General features: G+C 42.3%; 1 protein-coding gene across 1 annotated transcript; it reads left to right on the forward strand.

Moving 5' to 3' along the window:
* Positions 1–1,626: 1,626 nt before the first annotated feature.
* On the forward strand, positions 1,627–6,532 carry LOC124691226 (survival of motor neuron-related-splicing factor 30-like). Its single transcript, XM_047224500.1, has 8 exons — positions 1,627–1,790; positions 2,894–2,971; positions 3,502–3,564; positions 3,697–3,779; positions 3,892–3,967; positions 5,160–5,339; positions 5,742–5,870; positions 6,127–6,532. Exons 1-8 carry the CDS (start codon positions 1,725–1,727, stop codon positions 6,295–6,297), a joined length of 846 nt encoding a protein of 281 aa, XP_047080456.1. The 5' UTR covers positions 1,627–1,724; the 3' UTR covers positions 6,298–6,532.
* Positions 6,533–15,471: the final 8,939 nt, after the last annotated feature.

Genomic DNA, 15,471 nt, shown 5'->3' on the forward strand with positions numbered 1-15,471 from the left:
CCTCGCTGGAATCCCGTCTCTGCCAGGAGCTTTCAAGGGTCCAATTTGGAATAACACATTTGCAATCTCATTGTCAGTGAAATCTGCACATAATCTCTCATTAATGTCCTATGAAATCTGGGGTTCAACATCCTCCAAAATGATATCCGGATTCACATTTTGATCTGCTTTGTAAAGCTCCTCAAAAAATTTAGTCGTCATCTCCTTCATTTGTGCTTTGTCATCTGTATTAGACCCATCAGATTTCTGAAGCTTTTCGATACTATTCTTTTTTGCTCTCCAAGTAGCTTTCATGTGAAAGAACTTTGTGTTACGATCCCCTTCTTTTAGCCAACTAATCCTTGGTCTCTGTCTCCAGTACAGTTCTTCTTGCCCCAGCAATTTATAAAGTTCTCTTTCAATCTTTTTTTCTCTTCTTCCTCAGTTTTATTTCTCATATTAATCTTCTTCACCTTCTTTCTTAACTTCCCAATTCTGCCATTTACCGGCCCAACCGTCTTCTTTCCCCAAGCCTGCAAGCAATCCATTACACCAGAAAGATTTGATGCAACAACATCCAGGTCTTTCGGCTTGGAGTGCTTTTCCCACGCCGTTTTAACCTCTTCCATCAGAGATGCTTCAGATTCCCATACCGCTTCATATCTTCTAGGTTTAGCATCGGCATTCATTATCTCCTCTTTGCAAAGGTCCAGGAGGATTGGACAGTGATCTCACCGGGAAGAAGTAAGATGAGTAACATTACAATTTGGGTACAAATGAGTCCAACTAGGTGTGGCTACTGCCCTATCCAATCTAACTTTAACATTATTTACACCTTTTTGTTTATTATCAAACGTCCAAGGTGTTCCTTTAAAACCTAGATCATGTAAGTCAGAGTGAGAGAGGACTTCTCTAAAATCAAGCATTTGTTTTTCATTTCTCTTCTTTTTTGAAAGATGTTCACATTGCCACATGGCCTCATTAAAGTCACCTATCATAAGCCAAGGAAGGTTCAAGATAGGTTTTAATATTTTTACCATGTCCCACATTAGATGTCTCATGTGTGTTTTAGGCTCTCCATACACAAAAGTGCACCTCCACTTTATTTCACTTTAGTTTACATCCCTATCTAATGATCTATCAATATTATTTTTGTGATACAATTGTTGATTGTTGTTGTTTATGGACTGTATTTTTCTGGTAACATTTTATAATTATTGTTGTGTATTATTATTATTATTATTTGCCTAAATATTTAGAAAAACTACATCATACATTATAAAATGTTTCTTTTGACAGTTTTAATGAGTTACTCGTAAGTTTATGAATCAAACCGAGTTTCAAATCTAGACTCGGTTGTTAAACAAGCTCAGCTCAGATCAAATTCAAAAAAAAAAAAAAAGTGCGGCTTCATGTGCACGTGAATGACACCATTGTGATAAAAAAAAGGATAAATCAGGGAAAGAACGTGGTCTAACAACTGTTGGGCTTACTAGGCTCATCAACCAGAATCAATCAGGTGGGGCAAATCAATAACGGGCTGAAATTTCCAATTCTTACGGCCCGGCTCAAGTGGCGAGCAAATCGAGTCGGCCTCTTCTTCCTCCGAATAAAAAACCCCACATGAACAAGCAAATAAAAAAAATCCCCAAAACAAACGGAGAAAAAAAAATACTTCGGGGAGCGCGAGACGAGACGAATCGAGCTCGAATCGGAGGAGAGCAGAGTAGCCGGCGGCGGCGGGCATGGACGATCTCAGCGTGGAGGAGCTCGCCTCCAACCTCACCACCTACAAGGACCAGCTCCGCGAGGTCTCCCTCCCCCATCTCGGCTTCTCATCCAATCCCCGTTTTGCTTTCTGCAGCGATTACTCTCTGTATTTCGTTGTTTCTGGATTGTTTTATGTGCTAGGGCCAGAACTGGGGCGCAGCTGCGTCCTGTTTAATTCCCGAGTTTCGGATGCTGGTGTATTCGGGGATTAGGTTTTGGATTTGGCGCAAGTATTTCTGATTCTAGGGTTTGGGGAGGACAACGTCTACTGCGGTTTCGGGACTAAAATCCATCGGAGACGCCGGAATCACATGCTCGTATCCCTATTTCCCCCATGCAAATAAGGTTTCTAACCATTGAAGGAACACTGGGTACTGGAAAAAACCAGTACTCGGGTACTAATTTAGGTTGAAGTTTAGAGTCAGAAAATCCTGTTAGGCATTCCTTTTGTTTGATTCAGTTCAGGCTTCTGGTAGTGGTAGTTCTTAGAGGTACAGGTACATATTCGATAGCATTTTGTAGTTTGATTTCCATGGTGTATTTAAGAGTTCTCTTGGACTATGTAGTGCTGCTTGGTGGATGAAAATGTTTTCATGTCTATCAGCCCATTTGATTCACTAAGTGCTTTTGCTTGTTGAACATACAAATAGTTCACTGATTCGCAAATCAAATCATGCTGCTTTATATATTCATGTGGTTATCTCGTTAGAACGTACATGGTGGTTGAAATTTAACTCTAGAATTGCTGGTGTATGTTCCAATCTTGATCTTTTGTCATTGCAGTCAAATGCTTAATGTTAGATTGTACCTACTCTTATTAATGTTTTTGCCATCCTTTTCTGTTTTAGACGATTGATTTAGATTGAAAATGGAGCGCATGATCGACAAATAAATAAGATACATGTTTTGATCTGTCTGAAAATTAACAAAGGCGTGCAATTGGTGATCAATTGATCATTGAACAGCCAAGAGCTTGCACTATGGCAGAAGGCAAGCCAATTGCTATTGACATTCCTTATTCTTACTGCAGTTTTGAGATATTTCCTTTTAGTTTTACCTATTACAAAATTCACTTTGTTGTTGTGAAGCTTTTGAGAAACTTAATCCATGTGCATTGTGGGTAATCTTTTCCGTCTCATTGCAGGTTAGGAAGCTTATCAAGGAGAAAAAGGATGATGCTGGAATTTCTGAATATGTTGATATGGAAAAGGAGCTTCAAGAGGCGAGTTATCCTGCATGTTCTATCTTATGCTATTGTGTGCTTATGTTGGTGCCAGCTTATCACCAGATGCTGTTTCTGTTACTCCAATGCTAGTAATATCAGTAGTAACTATTTGTTGAAAAGAATGTTTGCTTTCTTATTTCTATTTTGGGGCCTATGCTATCAATCCCTTTCTCTTCTTTGTTACAAGGAGCCATGCAAAGGCAGCTTGGAACAGTGGCTATGTTTTTGGGCCATTTAGATTTTATTGTAATCTTGAAAGGTGAGAAGGTTGATTATGACAATGGTAGGGACAGTTTGAGCAACCATATAAGTAATGAAACACTAAATATGAAATTCCATGGCTTTCAAGGTGTCCATTACCCTTTATCTTGATTCATTGCAGGTGTGTGTCATGCTAGAGTACCTCCTTCAGATTTTGGGTGTCGATGCTGCTGTTCTAAGTGAATCCCAAAATTTGGGCAGTTTAAATCATATCGGGAGTCTGGTTTTGTTAAATGTGCTAAATGTATTTTCTGCATGAATTTCAGGTCATTACATTGACTGAAGAGCTTTTGGCAACTGCAAATCAAAGTGAAAGTGCCCAGAACGATGTAGGTCTATCAAGCCAGAGTGCAGTTAGATATAGTTTTGTTTCACATCTGAATTACTCACCTCGACGTTAGAAGTGCACTTTTGTTCTTTTTAACCGTATCATCACACGAATATGTTTTACCTGGTTCTAGGCACTGGATGACCTCTCACAGTCCCATGAAAAGTTTGCAGTTGGTACCAAAGTGCAAGCTGTGTATAGTGATGATGGAGAGTGGTAAGTTTCTTTTTGATGTACCTTTGTATGGTTGCAATTATACATTATATTCTTCTGTTTTCTTCCATATATGTAGTTCCTTTGCAGTGTGTTTGATTAGCTGAATTGTTAGGTACAATGCAACAATTGAAGGTCTGACACCAATTGGCTATTATGTAACCTATGATAACTGGGGAAACAAGGAGGAGGTATGCTCATCTGACCATATTATGGCTTAAAACTATTTCTCTACGACTAAGTCCCTATTTTTGACAGCTTTCCTAGCAAAACATGTCATTTTCATATAGTACTAATGTGATTGGGCTTCATTCTTTTTTCGAGAAGCTCGAAAAGGCAGGGTGTCCTTGCATTTCATAAAGAAATTGGATTGCGCACATTCGTGATTATCGTAAAGTAGATATATATTGCCAACATGATATTATTGCCTTGTGCACAAGTGATTGAGTTGTCACCAATACATCATCATATACGCTTTCCATTTGCAAACCTTCCCTGCAGCTAAAAGAATCCGAATGCATTATTATGGCCAAACCTATCCATGGATTTCGAGTCGACGGGTCGTTCTGGGGTAGCGACTCAGAGACTAGTCAAGACTAGTCTCGACTCAGCAAGACTCATGTTTAATACTAAATTATTAATATGTATAATGTAGGATATAATATAAGGCTGGGTGGGGACAGGGGAGTTGGGAAAAGCCTGGGCAATTCATGCATCTCTTTTTGAATTGCAGGGGTTGTTTTGGTGCACATATTGACCACTGTAAACCCCCCAGCAAGATGCTTCTTCATCCTATAAGGCCCATAACCAACTTTTTTGCCACACAGATTACATTCCAACTTCAATCTATCATCAAGATCTGGCCAGAATGCATATTCTCTATTGATTCAGTAGTTACAAAATGGGAAGGGGAGGAAAGAATGGGAAAAAATATGACATGTGGGGTCATTTTTTAAGTCAACCGACTCACAAACCTGGACTAGTCAAGACTAGTCGATCGACTCATCAAGTCGAGTTGACTGGCCGAGTCGACCTTGCAAATGGGACTCGTAGACTAGTCGTTGACTAGTTTCGACTAGTCGTTGGACTCTAAATCCATGAACCTATCACCTTTTGATGTTTCTTCCTGTTCAGAATCCTTTTTGTTGTCCTAGTGTCCTACAAATGAATTTGTTATTTCGTGTTCATTTTCTTGACTTTCAATAACCATTGACCAATTGTTCTTGGGGCCTAATCGCCACTGGGAAATTTAACCTGGTGTGTGAAGGCTTCAATGTTGTATTCCAGTCTTTTCAGTTGTGGAAGAAAACCAAATTACCCTTCACTTCTTTCTGTATGTCAGTGCGCGGACTGTTAAAGTGTTAAGTTTTCTCCCATATGTAGGTGGACCCTGCTAATGTCAGACCACTTGAAGCTGCTGATGCTTTGGGACAAGCTGAAAAGGAAGCTGAAGCAACCAAAATGGCACTAAAGAGAAAAATTGAGCAAGCCGCAACATCTGACTATCAGATTAAAACCTTGCCCACCAAACTTAAGATTGATCCAAACGATCCTGAAGATGTGGTAAGTGAATTAGACTTTTATTCAATATATTTTTTACTTGAATATCTCCATGTACAACCATTCAGCATGTGTTGTTCCAGTTGTGCTACAAATATGTACCTTACATTTTGCGCTTAATGGAATAAAGTTGACTGCTCCTCACTTTGACGATTGAATGCTAATATTGTTTACACTCATGTACATCATGTCCACGAAATCCTCAGGTATAGCTTATGATAAACCTCGGAGTTTCCACAGCTAGTGTTGCTCAGTTTGTCTTGTTTTAATTAGCGGCTCATTTGTGCTTTCACATGTTGAACCCAACCTTATCATGCAAAGTATTATACATGCAGATAGAATGCCTTGTATATTTTAAGCTACTTCTATTGGGTCATGTTTTCTGACTGACCTTTGTATCTGCAGAAAACAGCGAAACGTAAGAAGATCCATGCTTTCAAGTCAAAAGCCCGCTTTGAGCAACTAGAATTTGCTCAGAATAAGCGGCAGAATGCATGGCAACAGTTTCAAACAACCAAGGGGAAAGCTAAAAAGGTACATTTTCTGCTCCTACCTGCTACTAGGGCGCCCTCTGGAATTACCCTAGAAGCAAGTGAATCTACCAGCTCATCCTTCAAAACATTCTTATTATAATGGCGAACATATGCTCAGAAGTGCTTGCTGACCCTTACATTTTGGTCACAGCATTCTAATGATTCACTAACTAGCCTAGTCTAGAGCTGCTTCCTTTTTATTGATCAGATTGGCCACTTAGGCCCCTTTGATTTTTTTTTTCTTTTTTTGCTCTCAGGTTGGATTTTTTTCTGGCCGCCAAAAGGAGAGCATCTTCAAGTCACCGGAGGATCACAGAGGTAAGGTTGGTGTCACAGGTAGCGGGAAAGGCCTGACTGACTTCCAGAGGAGGGAGAAGCACCTGCATCTCAAGGATGGTTCTGGAGATACACTGGACGATGAGGAATAAATCAGGGTTCGGAGATGCTGCCATGTCCGTCACTTAATGCCGGACTGACCTCCGCCAGAGGCTCTGTAGTTTGTATGCTGAACCTGTTGAGGCTAGAAATCACATAGATATGAATGTTGTTTTCATGTCGTCTTTTACTGCCTAAGTTTACACCACAGTTTCATTACGGTTTTACTATTCAGCCCTTGGTGGAGTTTAATACAAAAAACTTATTGGCAGAACAAGTTTTGTCACACAACTGTCGTGGGCTCATGTCTGTGTACATTGAACCAGACTATTCTTTACGTTGAAATGCTGCTTCTGAACATTCATCATGCTAAACTTGGAAGGTGTCATCATACTAGACTTGGAAAGGTGTCATCATACTAGGCTTGGAGGTGTCTAGAAAAAAAAAAATCAAATGTCTTAACCAACAAAGACGATAAATTTTTTCCAGCAATTCCTAGACAAAACTAAAAAAGTTTTTATGATGATGCCTTGTAATGTTTAATTTTCCTTTTCTTGTGAGAGAATTCGTCAGCACTTAACCTTGCTGCTGCTCAAATCTGGAAATGAGACTTTTGTCATCCATACTGTTTACTTATCTTCGTTTTTGTTCTCCTCAGCAGGTGTTATTTATGTCTTGTCTTCACTCTGTTTTTCTAATAAAATATTGAAGACAAATGAAACACAGGGAGTATAATACAGTTCCTGATTTTTTTTCCTAATAAAATATCGAAGAGCTAATATGGAACGTAGGAAGCACTATACAGTTCTGAATTTTCTTCCGTTTCAAGCCAACTTGCAGCTTATTACTTCTAGCTGTAATTACCGATCAGAACAGCTAAAAGTTGCCACATGCGGCACCCGTTTGATGCTGTCAAGCTTGAGGTCAGCTCTCCCCACAAATTCGGCGAAAAACTGAACTTGATGATGTCTCAGAACAACTAAAAGTTGCCGCATGCGGCACACGTTTGATGCTGTCAAGCTTGAGATCAGCTCTCCCCACAAATTCGGCGAAAAAATGAACTTGATGATGTCGTGAAAGGAAAATAAAAAGGTTCCCATTTTCCTGTTTAAATTGGTCGCACACATGATCCCCATGAAAGGTTTGAGAAGTTGGCATGTCAATTCAGGAGGCCGTGTGGATTAAGATATGCTGCAGAGAAAAAGGGAGGAAAGAAAGAAAACGTCTTCAGTCCCTGATTTAGCTTCGAGGAAGAATTAGTATCTCAGATTAACATTATTTACATGATGTCGGTTGGCATACATAAAATCAGGATGCTGATCAGGTGACAGAGTATCGATATTACTTGCTTATTTTCTGGCCATGCATCATCAGTGAAGAATTATATGGCTATGAATGAAAGATGGAACCTGAAGTGGTCAAGGTGCTTGTTCTGATAAACAAATATCTTTGTGAGGCTTGGTTCATTTCCTTCTAGGTTATTATCAACGAGTTACTCGTGCATTGCTTCCAGATCAGGGAAGGTTATTTAGTATTTACCTACCCTTATTATGAGGTGGTAAGGCAATCCCGGAGTATCACCTACCCTTGAGATGTGACCCTCCTAATAACCTGGAAAGTTAAGTTGTCTGAAACCTTGTTTCCTTCTCATCTTACGCCACTTGCACCCTTTTTTCCAGGTCATTTAGCAGCAGCGTTTTCTTTTCTGTCTCCCTTTTCTAGATCAATTGCTGGTGGGCCGTGCATCTTCTTCAGGTTCAGCTTACTTTGTTAGTTTGAAAAAAGGCAAGTGATATCTTTCATGTATTCCTCACAACAAGATGCATTACTTTCCTTTTCAGTTTCTTCAACAAACAAAAAGTGCTGATTAGTTCCTGCATGTGCTAGTAACATATATGCCCCATGCTTCTAGAATAGATGTATTGATTGATTTCATTTCATTTTGTTTCTCTTGGCTGTCAACTTACACCCACAGTAAGCTTGATAGCCATGTATGCAATTCGATCACTGTCCGCCATATGAATCTTGTGAAATGCTGCTGGTTTGTTTTGGTGATGCCTGTGTTTCAAGAGTTGACACGAAGAAGAAACTTCACAGACACATCACTTGCTTAGAGAAACTTTTCCACTTTCCCATCATGCTGCTCCCGTCCGTCAAATCTTTTCATGATCTTGACATCAGAAAAAAGGGAGTCCACCACCGGTTTGATCTAAAACTAAAGCTGTCGCTTGTTGGCACACGATGGCCATCTCTCGATCTTTCGTTTCATATTTCACATGTGTAAAAATGCATGATGCTCGATTCACCAACTTCATCAGGGAGGTTATTTTCAGTTTGGTTTGGGTAGCGGTTTGATGAAATTTGCTGGCTGACTGGTTGGGTGGCCGGTCGCCATGCACTGTTTGCATGTGTGCACGGCCGCGCAGGGAAAAGCTGTGATTTAGATAGATGGACTGATAGGTCTTAGTTTGGTGAGGATTTATTTTTTCTCAAACTGCAGATGGATGCTTGACAGGTGCAGCTATCGTGTGCTCATTTCCCAACAAGCGTGTGCCGCCAGGAACTTGCATTGGTTCAACCTACCTAACATTACCTTTATGCCCATTTGTTCACCATCTCTGCTCATATCTGAAAGCTTGAAACAACATGTTGTCTTATTTCTTGCGGGGGAAAAGATTGCATGCTTTTCTCCGTAAAAAAACATGACAACTGATCTCAGTTCACTGAAATTACCAGGCTAGCCTTTTCTTTGTTCTGCAAATTGATTGAACATGCTGGTGCAAAATTTCCTGCGGTAGCAGTTTCAGTGATGAAGCCGAAAATCAAAATAGTAATGATTATTTGTTGATCCTTGAAAGTAGCATGTGCTACGTAAGCCCACCCATGGATATATAGATGGATGCACTTTTTCAGCAGAAATTGTATTTGCACAAGTAAATGCGACAGAGCCTCGTTGCCTGCTGCTGTTAAGGCAGTATTAGTTGATCAATTAATCATGCCATGCATGAAGTTGCAAGATCAGTCCATTCAATTTCATCTCAACTCTACGCAACCTCTAGTTGGCACACACTGATCACAGACATAACCACAAACATGGTCGTCTCGTAGCTTTGCCTCGTATTTATAATTTTCTGGAAGGAGACTTCCGGTTTATGTAATCTGAATCAAGTGGCCAACTAGCTTCGTGAGCCTCATCGATGACTCAGCCACTATTACTGACTTTATATATGTTTACTTAGTAAAATTCGTAGCGCGTGTCCAATGGATCGTCAATTATATTAGCTGAAGAATCAAGTCAAAGTCGCATGGATTAACTTGTTTTCCACGGTAGCAGGACGCATGCAGTATAGTACTATACGTTTCAGGGTTCAGACTTGGGATGGATCATGATCCATCCATCCATATCCTGATGCAATGCAGCTGCAATGTGACATCAACGCAACGTCTTTGTATTTCTGAGATTTGTCAACTAACTTACTATAGCACTAGTACTATACATATGTCTGAACTCAACTCCTGGATGGCAACAGTGGAACCTTCTAACTTGGAAGAACTTGAGTACCCCAAACAGATTAAGAACTGTATATGGATTCTTGCGGTCCCAAACAGGTGGAGTATGATAGCTGGCGTCGGACGAAACTTTTTCGCGGCATCCTTTTTTCCTTTCGATTTACCGTGGCAGTACAGAGAGTAGGCTTATGTAGCGAGCTGCCATCCCTTGTTGACGGCACAAATTTAGCCTTTTTTTTTTGGCTCTTTTTTATATGATTGATACACATTTTCAAGGTGTATTCTCAAAAAAATATTAACTTATTAAGTAAAAAGTGTACCCCTGAACAAGATAGAGATGACATCACATATATTATCATAATTATCTCCCGTTCCGAGTCGCTCCCCTCTCGAGCGACTCCGGGGGACCGCGCCCTCCGCCCTACAAGGCCGCCGTCCACCGCCCTCCTAGCCACCGCTGCTGCCATCACCGGCGGCGGTGGTGGCGCCCACCCGATGGTGGGTAGGGGAGGCGCATCCTGGGGGCTTTCTCACGGGAGGAGGTGGGAGATCGGCTCGGGGGCGCAGGGCAGCGCGGCTGCTCCTGGCCGGTGCTTGAGGTTCTCCGGCGGGAGGCGTCGAGGAGGAGGGGTGAGGCACCTGTGGCGGCGCCCTGACCCGCGAGATCTGGTGGTGGGCTGCGGCCCAATCCGGTGACCGTCGGGTTAGGCCGGTCCTGCATTGGTCCCCTTTTCTCCCTCTTCTGCCTTTTCTACATAGGAGAGGACCAGCCATGTGGGGACCTGCTAGTCTTGCGAATAATGGTGGCGGTCCTAAGACTTCTTCTCGCGCCAAGATGTTGATTTTCCCATGCCTGTCCTCATCAATATGGCGGATGAGTCGTGTTCCGGAAGGCTCCACCGGCGCTCCGCTGGGAAAATCAAGCCTAGAGATTTCCGGATCGGGTGGAATTCGGTCGTGCGCACCCATGTTTTTCTCTGGCCGTTTGGTTCCAGAGGGAGCGTTTCGAAGCTCTGTTGGCGGTTATTATCATGGAACACGTTCTCGTTCCGTGGTGCTGGCGGAGAATGACATGGAAGCCAAGATCTCAGGTCTTGCAATGGTGAATCGAGTCTTGGTGCCGAGGAGGAATCGGCTTTGGTGATCAGTGACTTGGAGCAGCGGCATGCGAGTGGGGATGACTGTACATGAGAAGTTCAAAGTCTTACCTTTCAGGGTGAAAATCCAAGGTCTGCCTTTAATTGGTTGTGTCTGGCAATATCCTTGTTGAAAACATTGTTTTGAGAGTGATGACTTTCTTCAGGGTGAAAACCTAAGATCTATGATCGGGTGACGACAACGCTTGTACACTGTTACCTTCTTGGAGGTGTCTCTTTTGGAGAAGCTGAATTTCTAATGCTGTCTTGGTGGTGTTAGTGTTGTTGTTTTAAAGGATTAGATCACTGCAGCGGGACTTTTTTTTTTGTAATTTTCTTTTCTTTTTTATGCTGTGTGCATCCGTAATGCCGCTAGGACAGTGCGTTGTTGCAGAGGCCAGATGTAATTGGTATCTCCACGATATTAATATATACTCTTTATTGAAAAAAATATTATCATAATTATACAAGTGATGTAGGAATTATAGGTGATAACGACGCCAGCTAAAGTCTAACATGTAGCCATCGAGTTTGTCCCCATGCCAGGATCGATGAAAATGGCTGTGCTCTGCTGCATGGTTCCTTTCAGAATGCATGCTCTATGGATGATAGACACGCGCATCCAAGTCATGCGAAAACACAACAAGTTTATGTTTCTGATAGAAACAGGTAGAGAGAAACTGAATTTGAACGCGTGCATCAGCGGTAGCACTAATGATGATCTGAAAAAAGAAGGTAGAACCAATGACGATGTCTATTTAATTAGCTTTGACAAATTGGTCACCATCTCCATCCAAGGTTTAGCAGTAGGATGCTAATGTTTTCCTTCAAAAATAAACACATCAGCGCCTCTCGTCATTTCCTAACCTGAAAAAGACTACACCATGCCCAGCACACATTAAACATCATCCATGATAGCAATGCATGCACAATCCTTCAGCCATGCTAGGCAACAATGGATCACCTATTTCACCACCGTACTTGTTTTTCATTTAAGTGAATTTCAGTTTTTACCTCCTAATGATGTATCTGTGACACTAATTACCCCATCGCCTAGGTTACCCCCTTTCAGATATTTTGGACCCTCCATTTTGATGGATGTCCGTAGGAAAAAAAATGCAAAGTTATGGTTGTGACTCGAAAATGTTAGGACATCGGTGAGGAATGCAACAGATGGTAAAGAGAAGGGTGGTATCTAGCAAAACATGCATGATGCTAATATGGGGGTAAATCTGTGTTCAAAATTACTAGAACGGGGTATTTTGGTAGAGTTTTCACTGAATGAAGTAATATGTGCCAAATACACAACTCTGGGTTGCAAAGTGGAATTCACTCTTCTTCCTTTTTGAAAAAGTAGGAGAATTGACGTAATGCGGTGGATCTTGTACTAAGCCTCACGAGCAGTATATGTAGGGTAAAAATCTTGGAGATTAGGACATTCTCAGAGATAAGTTGGAGATGGATTACAAATCGTATAAAAATCCTGTGATATCTCTAACTACCTAAAATACCACTAACACTCTCCGCAGTCGTAGTAGTAGCGTCGTGAACCCTGATCGTGAACAACACAAACGTATGCAGGTCAGGCGTTGTATCTACACCAACCTGTAAACAGAAGTGAGAGTGACTTTTCGTATCTAGCTATACACATACAAACAACACGAATATAACGAAACCAAGACCCCCCCTCCCCATCGCCTAGGTTACCCCTTCAGATATTTTGGACCCTCCATTTTGATGGATGTCCATAGGAAAGAAATGCAAAGTTATGATTGTGTCTCGAAAATATCAGGACATCGATGAGGAATGCAACAGATGGTGAAGAGAAGGGTGGTATCTAGCAAAACATGCATGATGCTAATATGGGGGTAAACCTGTGTTCCAAATTTACTAGAACGGGGTATTTTGGTAGATTTTTCACTAAATGAAGTAGTATGTGAACAACTCTGGGTTGCAAAGTCGAATTCACTCTTCTTTCTTTTTGAAAGAGTACGAGAATTGACGTAATGCGGTGGACCTTGTACTAAGCCTCACGAGCGAATATATGTAGGGTAAAAACCTTGAAGATTAGGAAGACACTCTCAGAGATAAGTTGGAGATGGATTACAAATCGTATAAAAATCATGTGATATCTCTAACTACCTAAAATATCACTAACACTCTCCGCAGTTGTAGTAGTAGCATCGTGAACCCTGGTCGCGAACAACACAAACAGCCGCAGGTCAGGCATTGTATCTAGACCAATCTGTAAAAAGAAGGGAGAGCGACTTTTCGTATCTAGCTATACACATACAAATAACACGAATATAACGAAACTAGGCACCCCCCATCGCCTAGGTTACCCCTTCAGATATTTTGGACCCTCCATTTTGATGGATGTCCGTAGGAAAAAAAATGCAAAGTTATGATTGTGACTCGAAAATGTTAGGACGTTGACGAGGAATGCAACAGATGGTGAAGAGAAGGGTGGTATCTAGCAAAACATGCATGATGCTAATATTGGGGGTAAACCTGTGTTTAAAATTTACTAGAACGGGGTATTTTGGTAGAATTTTCACTAAATGAAGTAATATGTGCCAAATGCACAACTCTAGGTTGCAAAGTGGAATTCACTCTTCTTTCTTTTTGAAACAGTACGAGAATTAACGTAATGCGATGGATCTTGTACTAAGCCTCACGAGCGAGTATATGCAGGGTAAAAAGTTTGGAGATTAGGAAGACACTCTCAAAGATAAAAATCCTGTGATATCTCTTGCTACCTAAAATATCACTAACACTCTCCGCAGTTATAGTAGTAGCGTCGTGAACCCTAGTAGTGAACAACACAAACGACCGCAGGTCAGGCGTTGTCTACAACAAGCTGTAAACAGAAGGGAGAGTGACTTTTCGTATCTACCTATACACATACAAATAGCACAAGTATAATGAAACTAGGCGCCCCTCTAGGAAAAGTACATCTTTTCTTCTACAATAATATATTTGTTGATCGGGTGGAGCAACACAACACGCACCAAAAGCGTGCGGTTTGTATTAGACTGGTCATAGTGGGGAGTAACTTAGACTAGTAACATATGCCATGTTACTAGTCTAGATTACTACCTTCATAGTGGGTAGTAACTTATATATGGTGTCATTCATTGTGTTATTTATTATGTTGTAGACTCATTTTGCCTTGGGGTGTGTGATGTTATGGTAACATAGCTAGTTATCACCTCATTCTATTTCTTCATTTATTAGCATACCATGTCACCAAAATGCCTTGAGATGTGTGATGTTACTAGCTATGTTACTCCCACTATGAGGCTGGTCATAGTGGGGACTAGTAACATATGCCATGTTACTAGTCTAGGTTACTACCTTCATAGTGGGTAGTAACTTATATGTGGTGTCATGCATTGTGTCATTTATTATGTTGTAGACTCATCTTGCCTTGGGGTGTGTGATGTTATGGTAACATGGCTAGTTACCATCTCACTCTCTTTCTTCATTTATTGACATGCCATGTCACCAAAATGACTTGAGACGTGTGATGTTACTGTTAGAGTATATATATGTATATTGTAGTTTCCCCATATGTTAGGGGGCTTCCTGCATATTTGCGCCTGTAAATATACTATATATTGTGACCTTTGGCCCCTGGTAATACAAGCTGTCTATTCCTATCATGGTATCAGAGCTGAAGGTTTAGCCCCTCTTTTCTCCTCGTCACAGCCGCCACCTCGCCCCGGTCTTCGTTGCCGGTCCCGATCTGGCCGCTGTTTTTCTTTTCCCGTCGCCGCCCGCTACCTGCCTTGTCGCCCGCTCGCTCTCCTCGATCGCCCGTCGCCTCGTGGCCCCGTCGCCCCGCTCTCCTTGTTCCCCACAACCAGACGGCCGGCCTCGCTCTTCCTCCGCCGCCGAATTCTGTTCCGATCTCGAGCAAGAAACGCAGGCGCTTCGTCCGGTTCGATCTGCCTCGCCCCACGCCCGATCTGCCTCGCCCGAAGATCCAGTCCTCGTCGCACGCTCCCACGGCCTCGATCTGCCTCGCCCCACGCCTCGATCTTCCTCGCCCTGGTCTTCGCTCCTTCCAGGTCGACGCCCACCTCCCGCCAAGCCCACGTCAGGCCTCCTGCCTCACCCCGGTCTTTGCCCGCCTCCCGCCAAGCCCACGTCAGGCCCTCTGATTTCCTGATCTCCTGAGTTTGTGAGAAAAAAAAGATACAACTATGTCTTCCTCGGGCTATGTTGCGACCCCTCGCTGCCCGGTGATCTTTGATGGCGCGAATTACCCTGATTTTGCTGCCTTCATGCGCATCCACATGCGCGGTCTTCGTCTTTGGGGTGTGCTTTCTGGCGAGGTCTCCTGTCCGCCGCGCCCCGTTGCTCCTACGGTGCCTGTTGCACCGCCACCTGTTGCCCTTGCCCCTGATGCTACTCAGGCAGATAAGGATGCAGCCAAGAGTGTTGATGATGCTACTCTGGCTGATTATGACCGGAAGGTCCATGACCACTCTACTGCCGTTGCGAATTACCGGCTGGATCTGACTGAGTACACTCAGTGGATAGATGAGGATGCTCGTGCTGCTGCTTGTTCTCACC

The sequence above is a fragment of the Lolium rigidum genome, chromosome 1, assembly GCF_022539505.1.
Source record: "Lolium rigidum isolate FL_2022 chromosome 1, APGP_CSIRO_Lrig_0.1, whole genome shotgun sequence".
Classification (NCBI taxonomy): domain Eukaryota; kingdom Viridiplantae; phylum Streptophyta; class Magnoliopsida; order Poales; family Poaceae; genus Lolium; species Lolium rigidum.

What these genes read in the sequence shown, in the direction of transcription:
- LOC124691226 (XM_047224500.1), top strand. Translation starts at nt 1,725, where the DNA reads ATGGACGATCTCAGCGTGGAGGAGCTCGCCTCCAACCTCACCACCTAC. An exon ending in TGGAAAAGGAGCTTCAAGAG is followed by an intron (nt 2,972 to 3,501) that starts GCGAGTTATCCT and finishes CATGAATTTCAG; the next exon opens with GTCATTACATTGACTGAAGA. An exon ending in ACTGGGGAAACAAGGAGGAG is followed by an intron (nt 3,968 to 5,159) that starts GTATGCTCATCT and finishes TCCCATATGTAG; the next exon opens with GTGGACCCTGCTAATGTCAG.